Source organism: Lissotriton vulgaris, chromosome 11 (assembly GCF_964263255.1).
Source record: "Lissotriton vulgaris chromosome 11, aLisVul1.2, whole genome shotgun sequence".
Taxonomy (NCBI): Eukaryota; Metazoa; Chordata; class Amphibia; order Caudata; family Salamandridae; genus Lissotriton; species Lissotriton vulgaris.
In genome coordinates this window covers 371,060,701-371,085,041 of record NC_141699.1, presented here as the reverse complement: position 1 = coordinate 371,085,041, position 24,341 = coordinate 371,060,701, and the positions used below count along the sequence as shown (strand labels likewise).

At 45.3% G+C, this 24,341-nt stretch overlaps 1 protein-coding gene across 2 annotated transcripts in view; it reads right to left on the bottom strand.

The window, feature by feature from the left end:
• The window catches only part of CNNM3 (cyclin and CBS domain divalent metal cation transport mediator 3), a 375,209-nt gene that overhangs the window by 118,290 nt on the left and 232,578 nt on the right, over positions 1-24,341 (bottom strand). For both annotated transcript variants that reach the window (XM_086943352.1, XM_086943351.1), the window contains exons 4-6: positions 14,201-14,370; positions 13,539-13,635; positions 9,930-10,060 (exon numbers count right to left, since the gene is read on the bottom strand). In XM_086943352.1, coding sequence (XP_086799478.1) covers positions 9,930-10,060; positions 13,539-13,635; positions 14,201-14,370 — 398 coding nt within the window. The remainder of the gene's footprint in view (positions 1-9,929; positions 10,061-13,538; positions 13,636-14,200; positions 14,371-24,341) is intronic.

Here is a 24,341-nt window from a genome sequence, read left to right as displayed (position 1 = left end):
GGGTGTGTTCAGGATGTTGTTCTGCACCACAGCCTTGAAACCTGAGATCCTGAGCCAGGCTTGCCTTCTCTCTGTGATGCCTAAAGCCATCAATCTGCTGGATGTTTCAGCCCCATCCAAGGCTGTCTTCAGGCACAAGTTTGCAATGCTTTTCCCTTCTTCCACAAGGTGTGATGCCTTCTTACGGTATTGTTCCGGGAGGTGCTTGAGCAATTACCCCATCTCATCCTAATGTTGGTATTGATGTCTGTTTAGGAGGGTGCACCCCATCGAACAACAGTGACCGGACCTCCCAGGGGACTTGCCTGACCCCAAAATGGCAGCGGAAACGACATTTCTAGCGCGAAAACCGCAGAATACAACGTGGGGATTCAATCAGACACACCTGCACCAGGCCAGCCTACCACCAATGTTGCCAACACTGCCAATGAGGCGCCTATGATGCACGTGGGACACCAGAGCCAACAGTAGTGCCAAAGTTACCTTACAGTTCCTGGCAGCCGACCTACAACACTATTCTGACTGCTTGCACTCTGCTGCCCCGGCCCAAAGCCACTAAGTCCTAAAGCAAGTGCTCAACTATCATCGCTGTGCCCATTGTAAATGCTGAGTGCCCATTGCTGAGTGCCCATCTCTGGCTCCTGTCACCGGATCACCGGCTAAATAGGGCTACGCCACCCCAGGGAAATCCGTGGAGACCCCTGCGATACCAGTAAGCACCGTCTTATAACAAAGGGAGCGCCACAACCACCACGGTCACATCCAGTGCCGCCAAAATAGAGAACCAGAGAGCCATTCGGGTGTGAACCCTGCACCTACCCCGGCCATACATAAATAAGAAACGCAATCCTTGGGACTGAATCTCCCAATATCCAGTCCGCGTCACTTCCGGTACTTTCACCCAGAACAGTGATCAATTCCATCTCCCGCTTCAGCCTAGCCGCTATCCGCTCTCTCTGGACCTGGCCCTACTGTCAAACTGGAAGACCTCCGCCCCATCGCTAGCCCGCAACGAAAAACCAACAAAATGGCAGAAAGAGACGACAAAAAGAACAAGAAAGTGCGGCCTGAACCATCTCTATCGGAATCACCCATCAAAGTTAGAGCGGACCTCAACAGCACTCTGGAAATGATCCTCAAAAAACTGGCAGAGGTACATGACCTTGCCAAATCTACGAAGAGCAATACAGATACCATGCAGCTTGAACTTACTGCGATTAGGGTGGACATGAACTCTGTACACAAGAGCATAGACTTCCTCAAACGCCAGAATGCAGATTTGGAAGATAGGAACAGGAGGGGAAATGTTCACATTTTTGGTGTTCCTGAGAATGCGGAGAAAGATTCTGAATCCTGCGCAGCTTTCTTGGACGCATGAATCCCGGCGGTAACTGGTATTTCTTTCAATCACGATCTTGAGCTTGACCGGGCTCACAGAATACCAACCTTCATCCCTCATGGAAACAAGGGCCCTTGCCCGCTGATCTGTAAGCCACTACGCTTCCAACACACAGAAGCCATCCTGCAATTCGCCAGACACAACCACTCCGTCACCTGGGAAGGCCACAAAATCACCTTCACTCAGGATTACTCAAAAGACACAGTGGAGGTACGAAAAGGCTTCCTGGCCCAAAGAGAAAAACTGAAATCCAAAAGGTATACAGTTCTCCTTTGCAGCTCCGGCGAAATTCAAAATCCTCTCCCACAGCAAGCCTCGCTTCTTTTCTGACCCCAAAGAATTAGCACAATTCCTGGATGATTCCTTGCCACAAGCAATGGACTCCTCTAACGGCGCGTCAAACAAACGAAAGACTGATGTCCATGAATCTGCACATACAAGCACGGGGCATGGTTGAGCTGATCATCCACTTGCCTGAAGAACTACGCCACTTGTGTGGGTCACCTACATTTGCCTGTTTACCTACTTATTCCATGTAAAATCACGTTTCTGTTGTATAAGATCATTTTAATATCCAAGTTGTACACCTCCGCCAGGTAGGAACAATTCTTGCCCTCATTTGTGCCTCACAGCACGACATATGTTTGTCACTTCTCCGTTCGGGTCTGAACTGGTAAGACTATTATAGTAGAGACACTCAATGACACTGTTGTTATCTCCGCTCTGGAGAAGAACGTACTCACGCTAATGGCTCTTGCATTGTTAATGTGCTCTGGTATACTTTCTATAATCGCATAGTCCTAGAAAAAGGTAGCCCAGTACCCCTGACCAGTTAGTGCTTGTACAGCTATAACACCAACTGCTTTACTATGCTTTGCTAGAGTATACTGACTAGAAGTGTTGATATCTCCTGTTATGCAAATAAATTCATCCTATGTTGAGCTTGGACGGTACTGCCGTCACTGCTCCTAAGTTCTAGCTCTGGGGGAGAGGGAGGCTGTGGTGGGGGGGGGGGGTGTCAGGATGGGAGGAGGGGGGGTAGAAAGAGAGGGGGGAGAGGGGAGGGGTTAAATTCTTGGATTGTTTCACTATGTCTTTTGTGCTCTTTTATTTTCTTTTCTGATGTCCTTTTGTTCACAATAGTACAGATCTCTACACAGCTGCAATGTCTCTCGTTGGTTGCTCGCCTCATGCTCTCACAGCCTTTTTCTGACTCTCACGAACCTCATCGCTGCACCAGACATATCCACAAATCCAATCTCGCTGTAATGCTTACCGCAGTAAGCTTACCAACTCATAAGCGACACACTATTGCCCCATGACCCATACCAAGTCCATATCGGAGGGCCTTAACATTGTCTCCCTAAACGTCAAAGGACTCAACCATCCGGTTAAACGGAGGAAAATCCTAGAATACCTAGCCAAATCCAAGGGCGACATCTTCCTACTCCAGGAGACCAAACTGTCAAATGATGAAGCTGAATTTTTTAAACACTGGATTTCGCACACTATGCTCACCGGCAGTGCACAAAAAGAGGGGGGTCCTCACCCTCATTGCAAAGAAGTCCAACATTTCCATAGTATCACACACTCAAGATACCGGTGGTAGGATAATCATGGCACACCTTCTAAAGAACGACGACCACATCCATGTACTGAATATTTATGGGCCAAATGGCGATGACCCCGTCTTTTGGGACTCACTCTCGCCTATACTTGAAAACATTCCACAGGATGAGCTACTAATCGTTGGAGGGGACTTTAACTTACCATTAGACCCAGTTATTGATCGCCAATCAAATTGTACCTATCACCCCACTCGTTCACACAATAGTTTGAAACGCCTATGCTCCAAATTCAACCTACAAGATTTGTGGCGATTGCAGCACCCAGACGGTCGTGACTACACGTTTTACTCGACTCCCCACAATTCCTATTCCAGAATTGATTTTATCCTCATCAACAGCCCTTTCACACATCTTATTGAAGAGACCAATATGGCTCCCAAACTGGTCTCTGACCACTCCAGCATACAAACCAGACTAGTAGGCTCCAGGGTCCAGGCCCATTCTTCCACCGAAGAGGTGGCGCTTTAATGATATTTTCTCCGACCCAGAAAACAAAAAAAAGATAGAGACTGCCATACATGATTACCTCACCTTAAACGATACTCCGGGTTCGGACATAGCGACTGTCTAGGACGCACTGAAGGCCACCATAAGAGGAGTGGTTATTGGCATCCGGACGCACACTAACAAAAACTAAATCTAGAGAATGACATTAAGACCCTAGAACTTTCCCATGCAGCTGACCTCCTCAACACGTCGATTCTAAACAACCTCACTAAAAAGAAATACGAATACAACGCGATTCTTAGCAGAAGAGCGGAGGTTTGGGTTAATAAATTTAAGGCCCTGAAGATGTGTGAGGGCAACAAAGCTGGGAAACTACTGGCATCCTATCTAAAACATAAAAAACGGCTCTTTAACATTGCCTCTATCAAAGATCAAAGCAATACCGTCCAAACTAAACAAAACCACATCCTTCACACCTTCAGGTCCTTTTATGAAGACCTCTACAAGAATAAATTAGACTTTGACACGCAGGCGTGCTTTGACTACCTGAGCTCATTAAGCCAAAACTCAATGATGCTCTCGACATTCCATTAAAACCCTCAAAAGCAATAAAGCACCAGGCCCTGGCGGCTTCTCAGCCGGATTCGATAAAGAACTCAATACCCCTATCAGCCCAGCCCTACTAAAATTGTTCCAATCCTTCGCCTCAAAAAAAGGGGTTACTAAATCAATGAGTGAGGCCACTATCATTATCATACCTAAAGAAGGGAAGGATCCTCTTCTAACCAAAAACTACCGACCGATATCTTTAATAAATCTGGACTGTAAGATCTATGCCAAAATTCTCGCAACCAGGCTGAACTCACTCCTCCCTAAATTAATTAGTACATCACACGTTGGCTTCCTCAAACATCGCATGTCTAATGATAACACGAGACTTCTCTGCCATGTTATAGAAAAGGCCAAGACGTTTGCTGCTCCCTCTGTGGCTATTACACTAGATGCGGAGAAAGCATTCGATAGAGTCTCTTGGCTCTTTCTTAAACATTGCATGTCCAACTTCAACCTAGGGAGCACCTTCATAGATATGGTAATGGCTTTGCACCTCTCCCCATCCGCTCGTATTGCCATAAATGGCTCACTGTCGGAACCATTTAATCTGGAACAGGGAACCAGACAGGGCTGCCCCCTCTCCCCGTCACTCTTCCTCCTGGCGATGGAACCCCTAATCGCCGACATCAGAAAGAATGAGAAAATGAAAGGTGTGAGTTTTGGAGATACATGCGTTAAATTAGCCGCCAATGCGGATGACGTCCTAATAGTATCCGAGTCCCCGGAGACCTCCATCGCTGCCTTGATGTCCACCATTGAAACGTATTGCACCCATTCCGGGTATAAACTCAATCGGGAAAAATCAGAGGTCAAACCGTTGGGACATCCTGGGCACCAAAGATATGCTGGGGAACTCTGGTCTCTGCTGGCAATCAGGGTTTGTAAAGTACCTGGGGATAGAGTTTGGAGACTCCCTTATGGAAACTCTGCTGCAAAACGAGAAGGTGACCTTAACCAAAATCAAAAACCAACTGGAAGGATGGTCCCCTGGCTTCATCACTTGGTGGGGCAGAGTTGAGACCATCAAGATGATAATTTCGCCCCTGGTGAATTATCTCATTTCCATGCTTCCTCTAACCCTTACCCACGATTTCTACCACAAACTCGATCAGGCACTTACCAACTTCCCGTGGAAAGGGAAAAAGGCAAGGATCAGCATTAAAAAATTACGCTTAGACAAGTAATTAGGAAGGGTCAACCTACCAGACTTTAGGCGCTATGAGACCGCCTTCCTCGCAAAACAAGGTACCCACTGGCTAGCCCCCACGGAAAACGACACCCCTGTCTGGCTGGAAGTCGAACGAGCGATCCTAGACGGCATTGCCCCTGCTGCTGCCCTTTCTACCAACTTAAACATACTAACCCACTCAAAACCAATTTTCCGTAATACGAAAGCGGCACTTCTTAAAATTGATAAATTTTTAAACATAGCATCCGCCGCTCAGGCTGGGAATCCTTATGGAATAATCGTTCTATACTGTACAAAGGCAAACCATTATTTAATTCGCAGTGGATAAAAAAAGGCATCCTCTTCCCGCACCAACCATTTGAGGGGTCATACCCTATTCCATTCAGAGACATACAAGCTACTTATAGCCTTGCGCCAATAGAATTTTACTCCTTCTTAAACATAAAAGCTGCACTCTCTAAAGCGAAACTTTCTCTGACACCCCCCTCCCTTCCAATTTACCTAGCTAAGTGAAATAGATTAGGCCACCAGGTGTCCTATGTCTACAAACTCATTCGCCCCCAACAATCAAATCTGACCACACCGCTCACACAGTTCTGGTCTGCACTTTCATCCAGGCCGATCTCAGAAAAGGATTGGACCAATACCTGGGAATCTTCCATGCGACACAAAATCAGCCCTACTTTATCCCAGACCAAATATTGGCTCCTCCACAAAGCCTTTTGGACTACGGCGCGTCTCTATGCTCATAACATCAGCCCAGACGCCTTTTGCTGGAACTGCAAGCGGGCGGAAGGCGACTTAGCACACATTATCCTACAATGCGACTGTGTAACCCCCTTCTGGGATAATATATTCGAATTTATTAGTAAGGTTCTCCCCATTTCTCCGTCCAGAGAGCTACCGTACCTGGCCTTCGGATTCACCCAAGATCCCTCTCTCAACGCAGATGACAGAGCATTACTAGATCTCCTGCTCACAGCAGCTGTTAAGGTAGTCCTTAGCAATTGGAAAGACACTAGCAAAGCTAACTTTGACTGCTGACTCAACTGGTTAATTAGCCTACGAGGAGCGGATAACATAGCCCTCCAACAATCACCTTGGCGCCCCCCTACGAGAAGGATGTGGTCTCCCCTTGACAGTTACTTTACCACCCATAAACCGCCTTAGGTTTCGCCACCCCCCTACACATTGGACCCGAACCCGGGTGGGTTGAGTTACCCTATTAGCTTTTTTCACCCTGAGACCCTGAGCTCCAACCTCATAACTTTACCGCTTCTTAATCTGTACTATTTCAAGTTCTACCGATGAAGACTGTTATATATGCGACCCCAATCCAACCAACCACGTACGCCGGTGTATGTCATATGTATTTCTTTATTGCTCCATACATTACGTTACTTATTATCCTTTTGCATTACTGTACTGTTTCCATAGTAGTGATGTATGCATTTATTTTGACACTGAAACAACCAATAAAAATGATTTGAATGAAACAAAAAAAGACCGACTGAAACTTTATGTTCCGGGTCGATGCCTTCGGTCATCACAGACACATCTGTTGGCCTGTCCGCGTTTTAATAGAACCACCTTGGGTGAGGGGGGGGGGGGGGGGGGGGAGATAGGGGCGTGCCTTCTCTGTTGTGATTCCCCAGCTTTGGAACAAGCTACCAGAGAGTTTACGTGGGAAAGCCACTGTACTCACATTTAGGAGGAAACTTAAGACCATCTTGTTCACTGAGGCATTTGGAGAAGTTTTACCCCAATTGTGCCCGACCAGCAAGTAATATGGGATCCTTGTGTTCATGGTCTGCAGTTCATGGTGATTTGGTGCTTTGCAAATATAAATTAACAAAACATAACATAGCAAGTAATGTAGTCTGACAAGGTTGTCATTTTGATGGGGTTGAACATAATATAACTGTTGAGTGTCCTTAGGTCGATCATACAGCACAAACGTTCAAGAATACACCCCTTGTCCCTGCTGGTGTGCTGGAACTTTTTATATTGTATCTCTGAGAAACTGTACATTTGCTTCTGCCAAGCGAGCCAAATGTTCCTGTGCTGTGTCATGTGGTGGTATTGGAAACACTAATGTTAACTTTTAAACAATAACTGGGTGATGGAAAGAATCCATTAATATGAGGATATGCTCCTCTTCCCGTGGGAGGTAAAACCTCATTTAGTCACCCACCCTGAATGTTGCTACACAGTCTGGGCAATCTATGTGAGGTCACTTTTGTGGCAGAGACACGTCTTCCTTAGGCAACTGTGTATTTGGCTTGGCCATTACAATGGAAGGACCCCAAAGCATACTTATCCTGCTTGCATGCTGTGGACCTTGCGGCAGACGTTCTGGCTGAAAGGACTACTATGATTGATATAGTGGTCTTGCACAGCCTTTTGCTGTGGTGCGTTTGAGGCCACAAAAATAATTTTGCTGTTAATGCTGAGGGGTACTCGTGGCCTTCACAGTGTCTGAATCTTTAATTTTTTTCCAGCATTTCATCTACTTGGGATACAAACAGATGTACTCTTTTAAATTTAAGTTGATGAGAGATGGCTGGCCTTTCAGAGTAAACCCAACAATCCTAGACAAGCATGTACATGTAGAGCATTGATATTTACTGGTTTGTAGGTCATGTCTCCTGCCTCCAGTGCACATCAAACACTTGCATTCGATAGAACTTTGGCTTCCTGCATGATTTCCTGTGTCTTGCATCTCCTCCCACTGGTGTATATCATTTCAGGATTGTAGTGCCATTCAGTTCGTAATGTGCAACTGTGTTGCAGCCTAGACTGCCACACACTAGCCTGCAGTGACTATCTGCTTACTCTCAATCAGGGTCCGGGGTACCTTTTGAACCCAGCATAGAAGGTCTCTTTCTTGCTGTGTGCACAACAAGCAAGTCTAGAGGCACTTGTCAAGTGATGAACAAAAAATCCTGTGATCCAAGTTTCAATTTATCCTTGACCCGTGTTGTATTCAACATTGTTTTGGCAGGGTTCTTATTGTTAATGGCCAAACAATTTAACATGGTCTTCAGCACTGGCAAATAAACATTCAACCGCCCTATTCTTGATAGGGTCTCCATGCGCAAGTCATTCTCTGCCTCTATTTGAAGTAGAATATTGAGCTGCATTGAAGTACTCACTATTAATGACTGATCTGACAAAGTGTCATCCAGCAGAGAGCAGCCTTCACTGGGTAGCTAAAGTAGTTCGTCATCATGGAGGTCTATGCTATAGTCCTACCATATGTTATTTTCTTACTCTTCTGTCCCTGGATCTTGATGTGGAAGAAATAGAATTGCAGAAGTATTTTAGTCTGAGTTGGAAAGGGAGTAATGGAATTCAGATGGCGGTGTGTCACTAGTTATCTTTTTGTTTTAAGGGATAGGAATGCCCTGATCTCCTTCAATATGGCCCCTTCAAATGTAAGCCTGCATTTTTTGTGAAGCCTCTGAGCATCGTGGAGGCCGGGCAAAAATATACATTATATGGCCTTCATCACTTAATGCAAATGGTTTGCTACCGCACATCTGATTATGGTGTGCGAGGAAAATCACATCCTTCTTGAACATTTCTCGATCGTGTATCAGTACTTTGAGTCGAAGACCTTATGGGCTTCCAGGCTCAAACTTTTCCAAAGTCGAAGAGCAATTTAGTGCAGAGTGGTATCGGGCTTCAAAAAGCAGCATCAACTGAAGGGTCAAGCCTTTTTACAAGAAGTTGTCTTGATTAAGGCATGGCATTCTTTTTGGTACTGTTCTCTGGTTTGGAGGCAAGACTGTCTTGTAGACCAATCACTAGGAGGATGGTCCTCTCAATGCATGCACAAAACATCCTTCCATGGCCAAGGTTGTTCCAAGTCGTCCTTGGTGTTGATGCTCGAGATCCAAGATATGGCTCTTTTTCCTGGGTGCAAGTTTCGTTGTAGATGCGGGAAATCTGGTTTCTGAAGTTGGAGCCTCTGGGTTCCCTGGTTGATGGGTCTCTGGGATCGTCAGTCCTTTGGTCTCAAAACAAAAAGTACTTCTTAAAAGTAATACATTTTGAGACAAAGCTATATCGTAGTAGGGTGCACAATATGTGCACAACATGTGCTCTAAAGCAGCATATGCTGCTAACTGTATATATATCCCTAAACAAGAACTGCTGCAAATGATAATGTGCAAAAAAGATTGAGCTGCATCTTAAAAAGTAATTTTCTAAAGGCTATTGAGTTAGAAAGGATCCTGCTTCAGTGGACAATGTACTCCAGACTGATAACTTTAAGAACAGCTAATTTCCTTTTTTAAGTGGCTTTTAATATAGCTTTGATCATCAAAACCTTTCAGAAAAGATTTTGACAATCGCATTTTTTTATTTAACACAAAGAAAGAAATGCTGCCTTTAGAATAAATTTAAATAACTATTTTTTCCATTGTAAAGTATTCCAGAATCCAGCAAATAGGCAGATATATTGGGTGACTATGCAGAGCAGTGCACATTCCATGAGTATTAAATCATAATTCAGGAGGAAGTTAGTCTAAGATTCAGAGTTTGAAATGATTCAAAGATCAGCGAAGAAGGCTTCCAACACATGAAGATAATGTACCTGGAAAACAGAGTACAGCCACTTCTCAGTTAATGAACAGATTCAATTACTTACCTTAATGAGCTGCAGGTCTGTGAGAGCCCGGACAGTGTAGTCAGGACAATACATGGAGTAGTTCACATTTTCGGATGTATCAGACTGATCTCGATTGTGCAGCTGGATGGTGGACACTGGAGAATGATGAACTGTAAACATTGGAAAAATTAAACATGAGAGTAGGGAAGGAGAAGTAATGTCACAAACACCCTAAGCCTACTTAAGCTAATTTCGACTCAATACTAGAAGAGACATATTCAATATATAGATGGTCTGCACAGCTGCCCGGAAAGATCTGAGATCAAAGTATGGACATCGAGGCACGTATAAACAGGTCTGAAAAGTAATGAATAATTTAAGATTAACCAAGTACTGCATCTATGTGGCATAGTTTATTTATAAGGGATCCAGTAGAGTGCCAAATAATCATTCTTTCTAGCTATGCTATTGTCAGACCCCATTCTGGGGCCATAGGGCAGATGGAGACTACTGGGACACAACTGTAGTGGATAGGGTAGTTTGTCCCAGGGGTTCATACTATTACAGCTCTGTAAACTGGGCGAGGTGCACTACTTTTGCAATTTACAGTCGGATCAATGAGGATGAACAGTCAAAGACTTCTATGGGAGGTAGTGTGCAGGCAAAGTCTCAAAGTCAAACCAGCGGCACAATAATTCGCTATATAGTCCAGAGTCTAACATAGTAAAAAGAAAGTACTTAAATGTCGTAGCAAGTCATGTTAATACAGTTTATTGGTGGGATCGGATACAAGGATCTTTTGCTCCCACCTATGTGTATTAGTTAATCACCATCTCACCTATAGTACACTCTTCGAATTATAGAGTGCTTTCCAATATCTACAATAAGTTTTCAGAAATAGCCAGTCCAAGGCAAAAGCTGGGCAGTTCAGTAAGTAATAACAGTTGCGAGTCAAGGTGGCAAATATTAACTTCCTAACAAGTTTCTCTTTCTGCATACAAGTTATATTCCCTGACTCTTTCAACCTCAATCCCTATGTTACCTCCACAGCAGAGACACCGTTTGATGCGGCGGTGGATGGAACACTTGTTGGTAACACACTCGCAGGGTCTTTGTTGGCAGTAAAGGACTGCATGTGGCGGTCCTGCTCCTCGCTGTGGCTATGGGATGAACAGAGATACAGGATGGCCGACGGATCCCCATCTTTGGCAATTGTGTTCTCTGGGCCGGAGGCAGTTCTTTGACTCCAGCAACAACGATACTCAAGGATACGTTCCATGGGCAGTGGCAGCACAGGACCCTCAGGCTTACTGTAGGAACATGGACAGCACACACTTGTTCTACGTTTGTAGTTTCTTCACATAGTTTTTGCCACAGGAATCACAAAGGGAGACCGAATGACCTCACTTGATGTGAGCCGCTTCCAATTTCACTTCCAAGGTCACTAGGCTTACCGTTGGGTGTTCCACATATCAGGGACACGGCTGGGCTCCTCCTCCTGGTCTTTTCTCCTTCAGGTGCACGAACTCTACTTCCCTCTGGGCAGTTAGAACACCAACTAGATATGAGGCGAGCCCACAGCATTCCCAGCAAGTTGTGCAGACCTCAGGTGACCTTCCTTCATCTTTGGGAGATGAGTTGTCATGCAGGCAGGTCTCGCAGCAGCTCTTATGGTGCTCTGTGGAGCACTCCCTTAGATGGTCAAGAAGAATGTGTAACTGGATAAAAGTGTGGTTGTTTGGATCCCACTTTTACACACATTTTCCAGAGTGTGTGTGTTGCTTCACAGTCTAAGGTCCTGGAACTGGTTTGAGGTGGTTTCCTTTCAAATGTCATTTTCTGGATGCAATGCAATCTGCCTTTGGGCAAGGTTATGGCTCTCACAGCAGGCAGCATTGATGCTAGCTCTAAGCAGGTGTAACCAATACTTTGGTACAATGTGTGAATACTCGATTGTCAACAACCTTCCTGAAGTAGCAATCAGGAACGGTCAAAAGAGCAAGCCCAATCTCAAAACTTCCTCACCTTTAGCACCAGAATCTCCCCTCCCCTACCATCCACCAAATGTCAGTGTTCAGAAAAATGTAATTGACAATCCCCAGCTAAAAGGGCCCTAATAGAATGTCTTAGAGAGCCCAGTCTTCATCCTCCTTTACTTCAGTGTTTGGGCTTTCAACCTCCAGATTAGAAATGCAGGGTATACACTTTAACCATCTGGTAAGCTGGAGTCACCCTCCATCTTGTGTCACAATAAACAAGGGGCAATCCAAATAGATCTGAGTGGTCCCAGTAGTCATAATTTCCCCACACAGGAAGTCTTGCCACCACATATGTGCCACACATTCAGAATGCATTCATGCATTTTACATGCACAAGGAGTGTGAGCGCAAGGGCCCAAGTGCTATACGTAAGTGAACTTTACATGAGTAGGAATAATAGGCCATAACAGAGAAAAAAGTATATGCCAAACTATTCACAAAAAAAAATCAGTACACTACCACTGTATGTCAACAACTCAGGACATGGACAGCAGTTCCTTTATGATATTGGCATGTTAGAAGGGCCAACAAATGTCAGGATACCCATTTCACCTCCAGTCCGGTCACTCAGGGCAGGGTACATACCTGTTTGCCGCAGAAGGAACATTTCCTGACCCAATATTTATCACTGTTATGCAGGTTTGTAAAGCGTACTATCACCCAGGATGGTATCCTGGTGCTAATGGAGCTACCATTCTCACATGAATCCTCTTTGGCACCAACCACTCCGTTCCATTCAAGGGATCGCTCTGGCATTTACATTCAATATTAGAAAACAAATAAATCCTACGGTTTAACCCCTTCCATGCTGATGACGAACCCCAGCCGTCATGCACTACAGTGCTCGTGTGCTGATGACGGCTGGGGTTCGTCATGACCCGCCCCTGTTCATTTGTTTACAGCACAGGGGCGGAAACGGGCCAGCAGGGAAGGGGTTAATATGGGGGTAGCATCGAATTAGGCCAATTTAGCATAAATGGTAATGTAGAAAGGGAAGAAACATTTGCATGTATCGAACCTTACAAAATCAAGCGCCGCTCAATAACCTGCAAATACGAGGATAAGTGGGGAGGGGGGCTTTCTCACAAGCAGATTGTGAAGCTATGAAAGATTCAGTGCTGGAGAACACCCTCTATCATTGGATCAGACACAGACCACCCACTACCAATAGTCCAAATATTCAGTCAGCTGATATCATCTGCTTTAGGATGAGCAGGGGGGTGTCTCACTTAAAGGCACTTTGGTGACTGAGGAGCTCACAGTTTCTGTCCTGAGGACAAACCTGGTCTTCTCATTAGGATCACCTGCCAAAGTGGGAAACTTTTGGAGATCTCGCCCACTTGCCAATAATAAGACGAACACAGAGAGTTTTACCTCTAGAGACAGCCATCATCTATGGATTGAGTTGTCAGTGATGAGATCCATGCCTCAAAAATGTCTCATCTGAATACAGCAGTAACACAGAGATTCCCACTGGCCCTCCGGTCTATAGTGAACACTCTCGCCAGAGGACACCGCTGTCAGTTCAGGGTTCTCACTATCCAAAGATCACCCTCACCGATTGAGCAGTAAGTTATAAAATCCTTTCTGTCCAAGTATTGGCTCTCACCTGAGGATGCAGATGTCAGTGCAGAAGCACCGTAGTATGTGAAGGCTCCATTCTCAAATTTCAGGCCCTCTTTTCCAATCTCCACTTCCACTCTTCCCTGAAGAGAAAGAAAAACAAATAAAAGGTTAGTATATAGGTGTGAAATTCGAAACAAGGCAGATTGACTTCATCCAACATACAGGACATTGAGACTACAAACATGTAGCTTGATATCAATCTACTAAGGGTGACTTGTTGAGGGCAATCTATCAAAACCACAGTGCATAATGAAAACAGCACAGGGGCCTGTGCAAAGCCAGCCAGCCTCTCCTCCTAAGCTGTGGGTGAACTGGTTCTGTTGATAATTGCAATTTTTGAGAGAGTGCCTGTGGTTTCATGCAGTAGGAAGAACGCCTGTAAAAGAAATATATAGGAAATAGGAATGACAAATGGAATCCATAAATGTACCACATGCCTTCCTACTGGCAGTTCTATATAACTCAGCAGAAGATGATGGGGTGCAGAGAAGGGGAATTGTTTGTCTCACATGCATAGCCTACATACATCCCAGTGGGCAATACCATGTTCTCACTCTTGAGTAGGATTATGATTAAAGGAAAGGTTAATGGGGAACCACGGTCACCAACACACAGGGCGTGCAGCTCAAAGCATAAAACAGATACCTGTAAGATGAGGATGAAGTAGTCCACTGACTGGTTTCGCTCATAAAGATAATGTTCATGGGCTTGGCGGTTGGTTTCATCAAACTTCACCTCGTGGTTGACACTGGGGTGCTTCAGCAAGTGTAGAAGGACCTTCTCTGAGATTCGAGAGGGGCTAAACAGGTCAACCTCTACCAAAGAGAGAATGCAAAACTATAAAACCCTGGCCCCGAAACCAAAGGAAAATGAACTAAAGTGAATAAACTGCATACTACAGGAATCAATAGGCTATTAAAGACATTGCACGGGATACAGAGGCTAGACTTCGAAATCTATACAAACTACTAATATTCCACAATGGAAAATAAAAGCAATGAAAAAAACATTCTGTGTGTGAATGAGAAACTCCTTCCCCCGCCCGCCCCCAAGACACTGTACATCCCAGCATGAACCATTACTGAACAAACCATTTAAATTATGTTCCAAATCACAGAATAATCAATCCCAATTGAAAAATACCAAATACATTCACAAGTGCAGCAACAGCTTGTTTATTGATTTTAAAAAAGAAAGATTATTTCCGGCTCAAAGTAATTGTCAGGCAAATTAAAATAAACTCCTCTTAAGGTGTGCTGTACACAAAAACAAACTTCTGAATGAATGCAAACTATCAGTCAGAGTGACATAAACCCAGATCTGACTTGCTTCTGAGAATGAGAAACAAATGAAAGAAGAGTTTCAGGTGCTGTGCAGGATGCACAAGCACAAAATATCCTGAAATTAATAATATGTAGAAATGGGTTTGTTGCAATGATACCAAACTGTAGATGCAACTGTGGGACCTCTGGTCTATTGGAGATGGGGGGCATGAACAAAGTTCTCCATGATGGATAAACAGTCAGATGTAGACACATTCTACTATCCTACAAGTCTCTCAACTTCGACTTCAAAACAGAGACATTGTTTTGCCAATAGAATTAAAAAGCAATCGTTTTACTGTATTGCAATTCCAAAAAGTGTACAGTAGGTACCATGCGTTCCCCTCACTCTAGTCCAAAGATGTCAAAAGGGTTCTCTTCTGCTTTATACAAACTTAATTCACAAACCACTCCCGCAACATTATTAGAATTGCAAAGTAAATTTAACAATAAGATTTTCTAATATGTTTTGAACCAATGATATTTACTTAAATGGAGCAATTTAGACATTGATGGGATACCTTTCAAGCTAAAAACCTGAAACTCAATGAGAAGATACAGGTTAGCAAAACCAATACTAGCTAACCTAGATAAAGATAATGTATTTAAAAAAAGAGAAATGCTGATTCTTAATCTCTTGAATCTGCTCCAGGCACAAGACTAGATCTGAAAAAGTAAAAACTGCTCTCCTGTGCTAGTAGGGGATGCTCAACTGCTCATCAATGCCAGGTACCACCCTAAACATGGCGTCAACAAAGCCATACAAGGGCAGAGCGGCGCTATATAAGATGATGTCATTGCCCCGATTTCTGTATATCCTAGAAAATACACCATACCCAGTAGACACAGGATACTTCGGGAAGGTGTCAGCATTGATGGCAGGCCTCATGTGGAATAATCGAACGGCACGAATAGCCCAGGCCAAATTGCATAGGGGTGGTACGACGGCGGGATTGCGTTGCAGAACCTGCAACTATTACTTGGCCGCGCAACTAAAACCCATAAACCAATGGCTACATGCACCTCAGGAAGACCCAGCATACAGGGCGGACAGGGAGCAATTAGGTACCCATAACATACTGGCACCTCTCTATGACCAAAGGAAAGTGCGCACACTCGTGGGGCCCACAAGGCTCACTGCACCACTGTGGCATACAGCACAGGCAAAACTGGGCTGGAAGGGGAAACTTACAAAACTTACCCCACTGTGGGACACGCGGGCCCTGGGAAATCTGAGACGCAGTAAGGGATTCACGCTATGGGATAACATTGGTCTGTCCACAGTGGGAGATCTGTGGGATAAAGACACGGTGATCCCCTTTGACCAGTTGCGGCAACAATACGAGCTGGGGCCCACAGAATTGTTTCGATATATACAGGTGCGACACGCTCTGCTAGCAGCCATCCCACGCGGCACGAAAGTCCCAGAGGCATCTCCCCTCGAGGACCGCCTTCTCACGGACTATATGCAGGAACGAGCGACGTCCCTCACGTGTCGCAAACTGTTAAATAACCTAGCGGATCCAACAATAAAACTGAGAGCTAAATGGGTGGAGGACATAGGGGAAATGGACGATTTTGAATGGAACGAAGCGCTAGCGTCTCCTAAGGAGGTGGGCAAATTCGCAAAGTTTCGACTTAAACAGCTTAAAATCCTACATAGGGTATACTATACGAGGAAGATGCTCCACACAATACAGAGGGTACAACATCCATATTGTCTTCGCGGTTGTGGAGAAGAGGGGACATTGTTTCACACTATTTGGGATTGCCCTCGCATTCAGGAGTTCTGGAGACAAGTCATGCATACCATATCACAAGCAATGGGGATATCCCTGATTCCCGAACCACGGAAATGCCTGCTCAACATATGGGGGCCCAATGAACTTTCCAGACACGGACAACAATAGTCCACGATAGGTATGGTAATAGCCAAATGCGACATAGCACAGAAATGGGGAGCGATAGACACTCCAACACTAACACAATGGTGCGCAAACATGGACAGGGTCATGATAATAGAGAGGACTGTATACACTAATAGAGCATGCCCGTGAAAATGGAACAAGATATGGACCCCATGGAATGTTTTCAGGGGGGACATATGTGAACCGCTGGAGGAAGATGACACTTTGGCAGCAGATGAAGAGGGGGAAGATGACTAGGGAGTGGGACAGGGGGGGATCAAGGTAGGGACTCGAAGTAATAACGGAACACATGTATGAGACGGGGAGGGGAGGGCGGGTGGAATGTACTGTAACAATTGATCGTCGTACGAAATCACCCCACCGTGGCGGAAAACAGTGACAGCAAGCTAAGTGGTCATCAATCCGCCTACACAAAACAGACGCTAGGCGATCAAGCCAGATTAGGGGTGATGTACTCGTTCTTGTAGAAATGATGACCGAATGTGGTAACTTCATGTTTCTATTGTTCATTGTTATAAAATATAAAATGAGACCTACACGAATCCGTACTTTGATCGCGAGCTAACTACACACATGAATGTGAAATGCCGCCGCACCTCCGAGTTGGCGGCTGATGGGCTGTGTACTTTAAACATACTACGTACGTGAGATAAGGTGGCGGCCGGACCCAGAGGTTGTAGGCCAGAAGCTGTGTACTGTTTATTAATGATGAATGAAGGTTTTTTTTAAAAAAAACAAAGCCATACAAGTGTCACCCAGGTGCAAAGACGTCAGTTCCCAGTCTGTTTTTTTACATGACCTTAGAAGCACAGATGAGGCCAATAAGGCGGACAATTGTATGCAGTGTAACAAGACTAAACTGGAACCTTACAGGGAGGTGAGTCGATCATCGAGCAATGTGCAGATAGATGGAGCTTCACCCAAAAGGATTGTTACTAAAGGTAAGTAATGTGTTCTTCAGATGAATACTTCTACCTGCAGAATCCTCACCTCGCGAATAAATACCCAAGCAGACTTCTCTGGTGGTGGATCTGAGGTGAACGTCAAACCAATAGTCCTGCAGAACAAATCTGGCAAAATGGCCATCCCTGTAGGCTTCCAAGTCAAGGCAACAACATCTGGTCAAAGATGCCCAGACAGATGTCCGGGACCAGCCACCCCTCTAGAACACCAAGGTAGCTTTCGCTGTGGCACAATGGGCATGATGCCCTCAGGAGGCTCCATTTTGGCATTTGGCAAAAGCATAGCAGATCTTAATACACAGCACACTATCTGGAAAGCAAACATTTGAATGTTTCTGCCCTTTTTGGTACTGGCAAATCATCAAATCCAGTATCCATAGGTCCTGTCCACATTAAAACTGAGAGCCCTGTAATGATCCAAGTGGTTAAGCCCCTGTTCCTTTTAGTAGGATGAGGGCATCAGAAGCTTTAGTCCAGAGAACTAGCTTACCCGGAAGAGAGAATTAAAGACGGCAAACAGGCATAGCCTTCAGCTTGCTAAAACACTAAGCCAATAGCAATCAGATAAACGGTTTTATAAGTCAACAGGAGCAATGGTCCGCTATGCATTGGCTTGAACGGAGACCACATGAGAAAACTGAGCATCTAGTTAAGGTCCCACGGAGCCATTACAACAATGAAGAAGGGAACATGGAGGTTGACCCCTTAAGATGCCTCATAACAATCAGGGAATGTGTTGTAACGGGCACAGTTCTATCCTTGGGCTTGGTTGCGTCTGGCCCCTTGTTCTATCCTTTTAGAATGTTGAAGCTGCTTGGTTCTATTAGCGACAGTTGGCGTTCGACAGTTGAAGTCAGGCTGGCGATGGTGGCCGCAGCTCCGTTACTGCTGTGATGAGCTTGTCTGAATAAAGCTTATCTATACCCAGAGTTTCAGGTCAGTATCATTACTACAGACTGTCGGTAACAAACAAAGGCAGACAGAGCCTGGATGTTGGGATGGAAGACCAGACCCCCTCAACTGCAGACAGAGGTTTGCTCTGAACAGAAGAGGAGGATACAGGGACAAGCAAAGAAGATCTGCAAACAATACCTTCCATGGTCAGTCTGGGGCTGTTACCATCATTTGTGTACGGCCGTGACTCCATTGTCTAAGAAACCATATAGGAGGAAACGCCTAACGGAAGGGAAAATCCAAATTCAGCAATAAGTGTCCCCGAGAGCTTTCCACAAAGGCAGTACACATGTCTACAGTGCCAGGCGGATTGAGTGGAGCGCGAGTAGGTTGATACAACACCTTTGCTTGGCTGAATACCAAAGTCCACTCCAAGTCATATAGACTTGAACTCCACCCTAGTGTTGAGGCATTGGTCATCCCTGTGGCAGATGCCATTGGGGAGCAGATGGGTTCTGAATCCCGTGGGGAGACAGAAAAGCCTTGACAGATGTCCCAATACTGCCCCAATGAAGAGGAGGCTCCAGATGCAATTAAACACACTGACGGAAACCCCCAAAGTTGAACAGCATAGATGTCGTGGAGGTGGTTCAACGTTAGCTGTGGTGAATCTAATTAAAAGAACAGGCATTGGCAAAGCAAATAGGTCTTTGCTCTAGAACGTGGAGTTATTTGCTTATAGGTCGCATGCAAGGCCAGCAATCATAAAGAAGACCCATTTCACGATGGCCTCGGATTATCACACATGCATTGTGAGGTGTTCTTCATTATGCGTGCATGCATCAGGACTCATTACGGTCATTTTTTATTTACAGTTCTAACATGGCAGACTGAAAAACAAGCACATGCAAAAAAAGGGAGCAAGAGGCCAGGTAGATGCAAACTTTCAACCACAATCAAACATATAGACCTCGGTCTTAGATTGTAACTAACTCCTAATGAAACCTAAGAGTTTCGGTAGACACTGCCATTTACACGCAAAATGGGTTTTATCAAAAGCACCAAGACTAAGCAAATGCATAAAAAATGGGAGTGCTGCATGGTGAGCAATATTTCAGTGCCTTTTAACCTACAACCTAGAGGTCTGTTAAGAGCAATGCCGGATCGTTTATTCTAGCACAGCATAGGAGGAGGGCATACGGATAATATAAATAGATTATATGTTATTATTCTAGCAGGATGGATAAAATAGCAGTGAGCGACCAGCAGTCAGCAACTTTAAACAGTATCTAAAAAATATGTGAACCAAGGAGGAATCCATATTGAAGCTGATTTATAGAGCTCACTATTATCTCATCAAGTGTGTCAATTTGACAATAATTCAGCTTTTCGAACCCATGTAAATAGCGGGACACCACCAGCCGTACCCATACAAAGCTCACAATGAAACTAGCAATAGATAGTGGTTAGTATTGATACAAGCCAAAAATCTAGGGCATCTGGGATATTATACCTCATACCCATTCATTAAGTCACAGGCACTTTTTAATCCAGCCAGGGTGTCCCTAAATAAACAATTTAGTGAGGAGAGACCTAGACTTCTTTAACCACGTTTTCTTGAGTGCATAGCTCCACCTATAAAAAAAACAAATCCTTTGCAGTGACAATAGGGGACAGACTAAAACTGAGATCCGCATGTGGAAAGCCGGATGATGATGATGATGATACACAGGGAGCCTCTGCCGCTGTCCCAGAGGCTGCTGGGACCAAGAAGCAGAGGAGCACCGAGGTGCGATACAGAAGCAGGATCAGGTAAGTTTTCTCTCTTTATTATAAACCCCCCTTTTCCCCGCCCTCTCCCTCCCCCGCCCTACCACTGTTCATATGTGTCAGCCGCCACTGGATATGGCTCAGTGGCATAATGAAACTGGAGTCCCCCCCCGCCCCCCGTAAAGTACATGGCTGACATTACATCTGGCACAGACAGTATAGAAAGTCACATAAAATGTTTCCATGTTGTGTTTTTAAACAAAAAAAGTCCCAACAGTCTGAGTATAGAGCACGTCATAGAGAGAGGACCCTGGTAGTACCAGTCTATTGGAAAAGCAGTCTACCACAGCATTGATTTTGAGAATTCCGCGTATTGTAACAAAGCAAAAGAAAATAAAGCGAAACAATATGAAATAAGTATATTCCCAAACCCGAACAAATGCAGAGCTTCAAACAGAAAGTAATCATTAACTCAGGCTAAAGTTTTACTTGGTCTAAGTAAAACAGTATACAAATTCAAAGAAAAATGCTTCTCAACTCACAAACTCTTTCGTTACAAACACAAATTATCCCAAAAGACAATTTAGATGTGCAATTCGAATGTTCTTCGTTCCCAATAGACCCCAAAAGCACTCTAACATGGCTGGTTAAAACCTCAAAGACCTTCAGGTTTTGATGAAAGAAGTCCTCCTTTTTAGGAAAATGTGTGACCACGGTTCTTTTGCAGAATTAGGATAATCGTTTAAAAATAAATCGTAACAAAATTTGGTGTGGGTTTAAAACCGCCGTTGACAGGCCATGCTACTCCCACTAGCCAGACTTCCCACTTCAAACAGCGGTTCATCTAGATTCATTTGTGAATTCGGCTTCTCTTGTCCCACTGGGTGTAAACAAGGTTAACCAGACAGACAATGCCCATATCAGTTTCTTACACTGTCTCGAGGCTGGAGAGATTTCGACAAAAGGTCACGGCATACTTTAGAATAGGTGAAGGGTCAGAAACCTCGATGCCATTACACATTTCTTAAAGTGAAAATGTTCGAGTTTAACACACCCTTTTTCCATACCAAAGCATTGTGTTGGAACATCCAGACCCGCTGCATTCTTCACCCTGAGGCGCACCCACCTCCCATTCACTGAAGCTGCTGTCTTTCAAAAAACAAGGTAGAGAAGAGTGCAAGGGGAGGGGGAGAAGGGTGCAAGGCAGAGAGAAGGTTGCAAGGGAGAAATAAGAAGGCTGCAAGGCGAGGATGAGAAGGGTGCAAGGTGAGGGTGAGAAGGGTGCACGGCAGAGGGGAGAAGGGTGCAAGGGGGAGGGGGAAAATGGGAATCATGTACTAGGAGGCAAATATTTAGTTCAGTATTTAAAGATGTGGCTTAACGGCTAGAGCGGCTGACTTACAAGCTGGGGAACCAGCTCCGAGTCTGGTGGGAGGCTCAAGCACCCTGTGATTTTGGGCAAATCCTTTAACCTCCCCGCTATATAAAACTGCAACAACAAAAAAAGTCCACTCTGAACATGTGTTTGGGTGAGACACAGCTCTACCGAGATCCTAACATAAGAGGGCGCTGTCACTGCAAGGCTACGTCTTCACTGTGCCTTACAGCATGGGTCGGTGTCTCATGTCAAGATAAATGCCATCAGCCGTGACTTGGTCCTTCAGAGTCCACAGTATCATATATACGGGACATGCTCCTGGCTGCTGCCTTCTGTACCTGTTTTTCCAGGTAGGCGAGATATGCAGTAGCGTTATCTGAGCCCACGCTCAGACAATAGGGGGCACAGTGGCGCTGCTCGGCCGACTGCCGATATCAAGACGGGCTCCAGCAGCGCGCCTGGCACAACAACCCACTGTTTCAAGTCACTGTTTGCAGTGGCTCGGATTAGTTTTGATTAGCTAAAACATCCATCCAAAAGACAAATATACTTTTTCCTGAGATGACTCCTTGTAGAGAGAGTGAGGCGGCGAGAGAGAGAGAGAAATTATGGAGAATAAAGCATAAAACATGAAGACGTGCAATAGGAGGAAAAGCTAGAGGTTGTTACGAAAGACAGGTAGGACGATGCAGGAATGAAGGAAGGATGTTAGGAAAGGGAAACAAGCATTTACAATGCAATGGTTTTGCCTTTGACAAAATTTGAGCTATTGGCATTGTAAATGTCAAAATTTTCACCTATGTTTTTTTTTGTAAAACAGATAAACAAATGGCTTTGTCGTTTACTAGTAAATCGCTTTATGGTTACAAAATGTGAGACCTATTGCATTTGCACTTATACACACATAGGTATATGTACACAGAGCTATACACACACACACAGAGCTCCTCCTCTACACACATTGACAGGCTTTGTATACACAGCTACATACACACACAGCTACAGACATGCACAGTTATACAGACAGACACAGTTACACACACACAGTATTATACATACATAGCATCACACATACATAGCATTACACACAGACAGCATCACTCAGCTCCTGGACACATCTGCACACATACACAGCTACAGACCCACACATACACATAGCATAATACACATATAGCATCACACACACATACACAGCATGACTTAGCTCTTGTACACATAGCTGCACACATACACAGGTACGCACAGTCCGTCAGTCTGCACAGTCAGTCTGCACTCACAGCCTGCACTCACAGCCTGCACTCAGTCTCACAGGCACGAAAACGGAGGCACAAGCAGGCAACAGGGGCACAAGCAGGCAATAGAGTCACGGCACGAAAACTGAGGCACAAGCAGGCAACAGGGGCACAAGCAGGCAATAGAGTCACGGCACGAAAACGGAGGCACAAGCAGGCAACAGGGAGACACGAAAACGGAGGCACAAGCAGGCAACAGGGAGACACGAAAACAGAGGCACAAGCAGGCAACAGGGAGGCACGAATTGTAACTTTAAATAAAAGCAACCTTTCTCACCGATGTGTCTGTGTGTATTTATTTATTTAATTCTATGTCCGTGTGTCTCTGGCATCTGTTGGTTGTGTCTACCCTTTCACACTGCACAGTAGAGTGGGATCACCGACTGACTGCTCAATTTAAACCAATGTCTGCAATTACCCCCCCGCCGCCCTTAGAACAGCAGTGCGCTCTAAACTGGCTTCTCGAATGCCACTGTCCCAAAAGCAACACCTCTCTACTACTCTGTCGTCCTCACACACTACAGACTCACACTCAAGGAGCCACACTGTGGTGTACACGCATTGTGGGTGTTTTGAATCGGTCTTGGGGCTTAACAAACCCCATGCAAATTCCTTGTTGCATAACCGGTGGACTAATGCAGTGATGCCCTGCTGCAGAAGGAGGCCAGGGGCACCTGACGCTCCCTATCTCACAGAAGTTCATAGACTTTGGGCTTATCGGGACCCCTTACGGGACTGCGTTCTGCCCCGGGCATTACACGTGCCACAAATACTCTGAGCCCCTGGCTAGCACTTGGTATTAAGAAACCGCTATAATTGTGGTGCGCCGGTCCTTTACCACCCGAGCCTGGTGCCACTGCACTGGCTGTACTGACAATAGCCACACCCTTGCCGCCGCCACCACCACAACACCTGTGCTCCCTCTGGCCTACGCGTGGTCTATGGACTCCCCAGCCAGGAGAAAGCCCCGCCCCCTGAGCTCTCAAGGGGAGGGGCCGGTACTGACAGGCCAGTGACAGAGCGAGTTGCCAGTTGCTCAGTGCTAACATTAATCCTTTCACCCCGACCCTACCCGTCACTGATGGCAAACAGGAGCCTCGGCAGGTCTTCCCATCTGTCCTCGGCGGACAGGCTCCTCACAGGAGGTGCTGAGCCGTGCATTCCTGAGGAGGGACGCACCTCTCAAAGGCTGTCTGCAGAAGAGAGCTGTAGCTCTTCCTGCAGCCTTGAGCCCTGCATT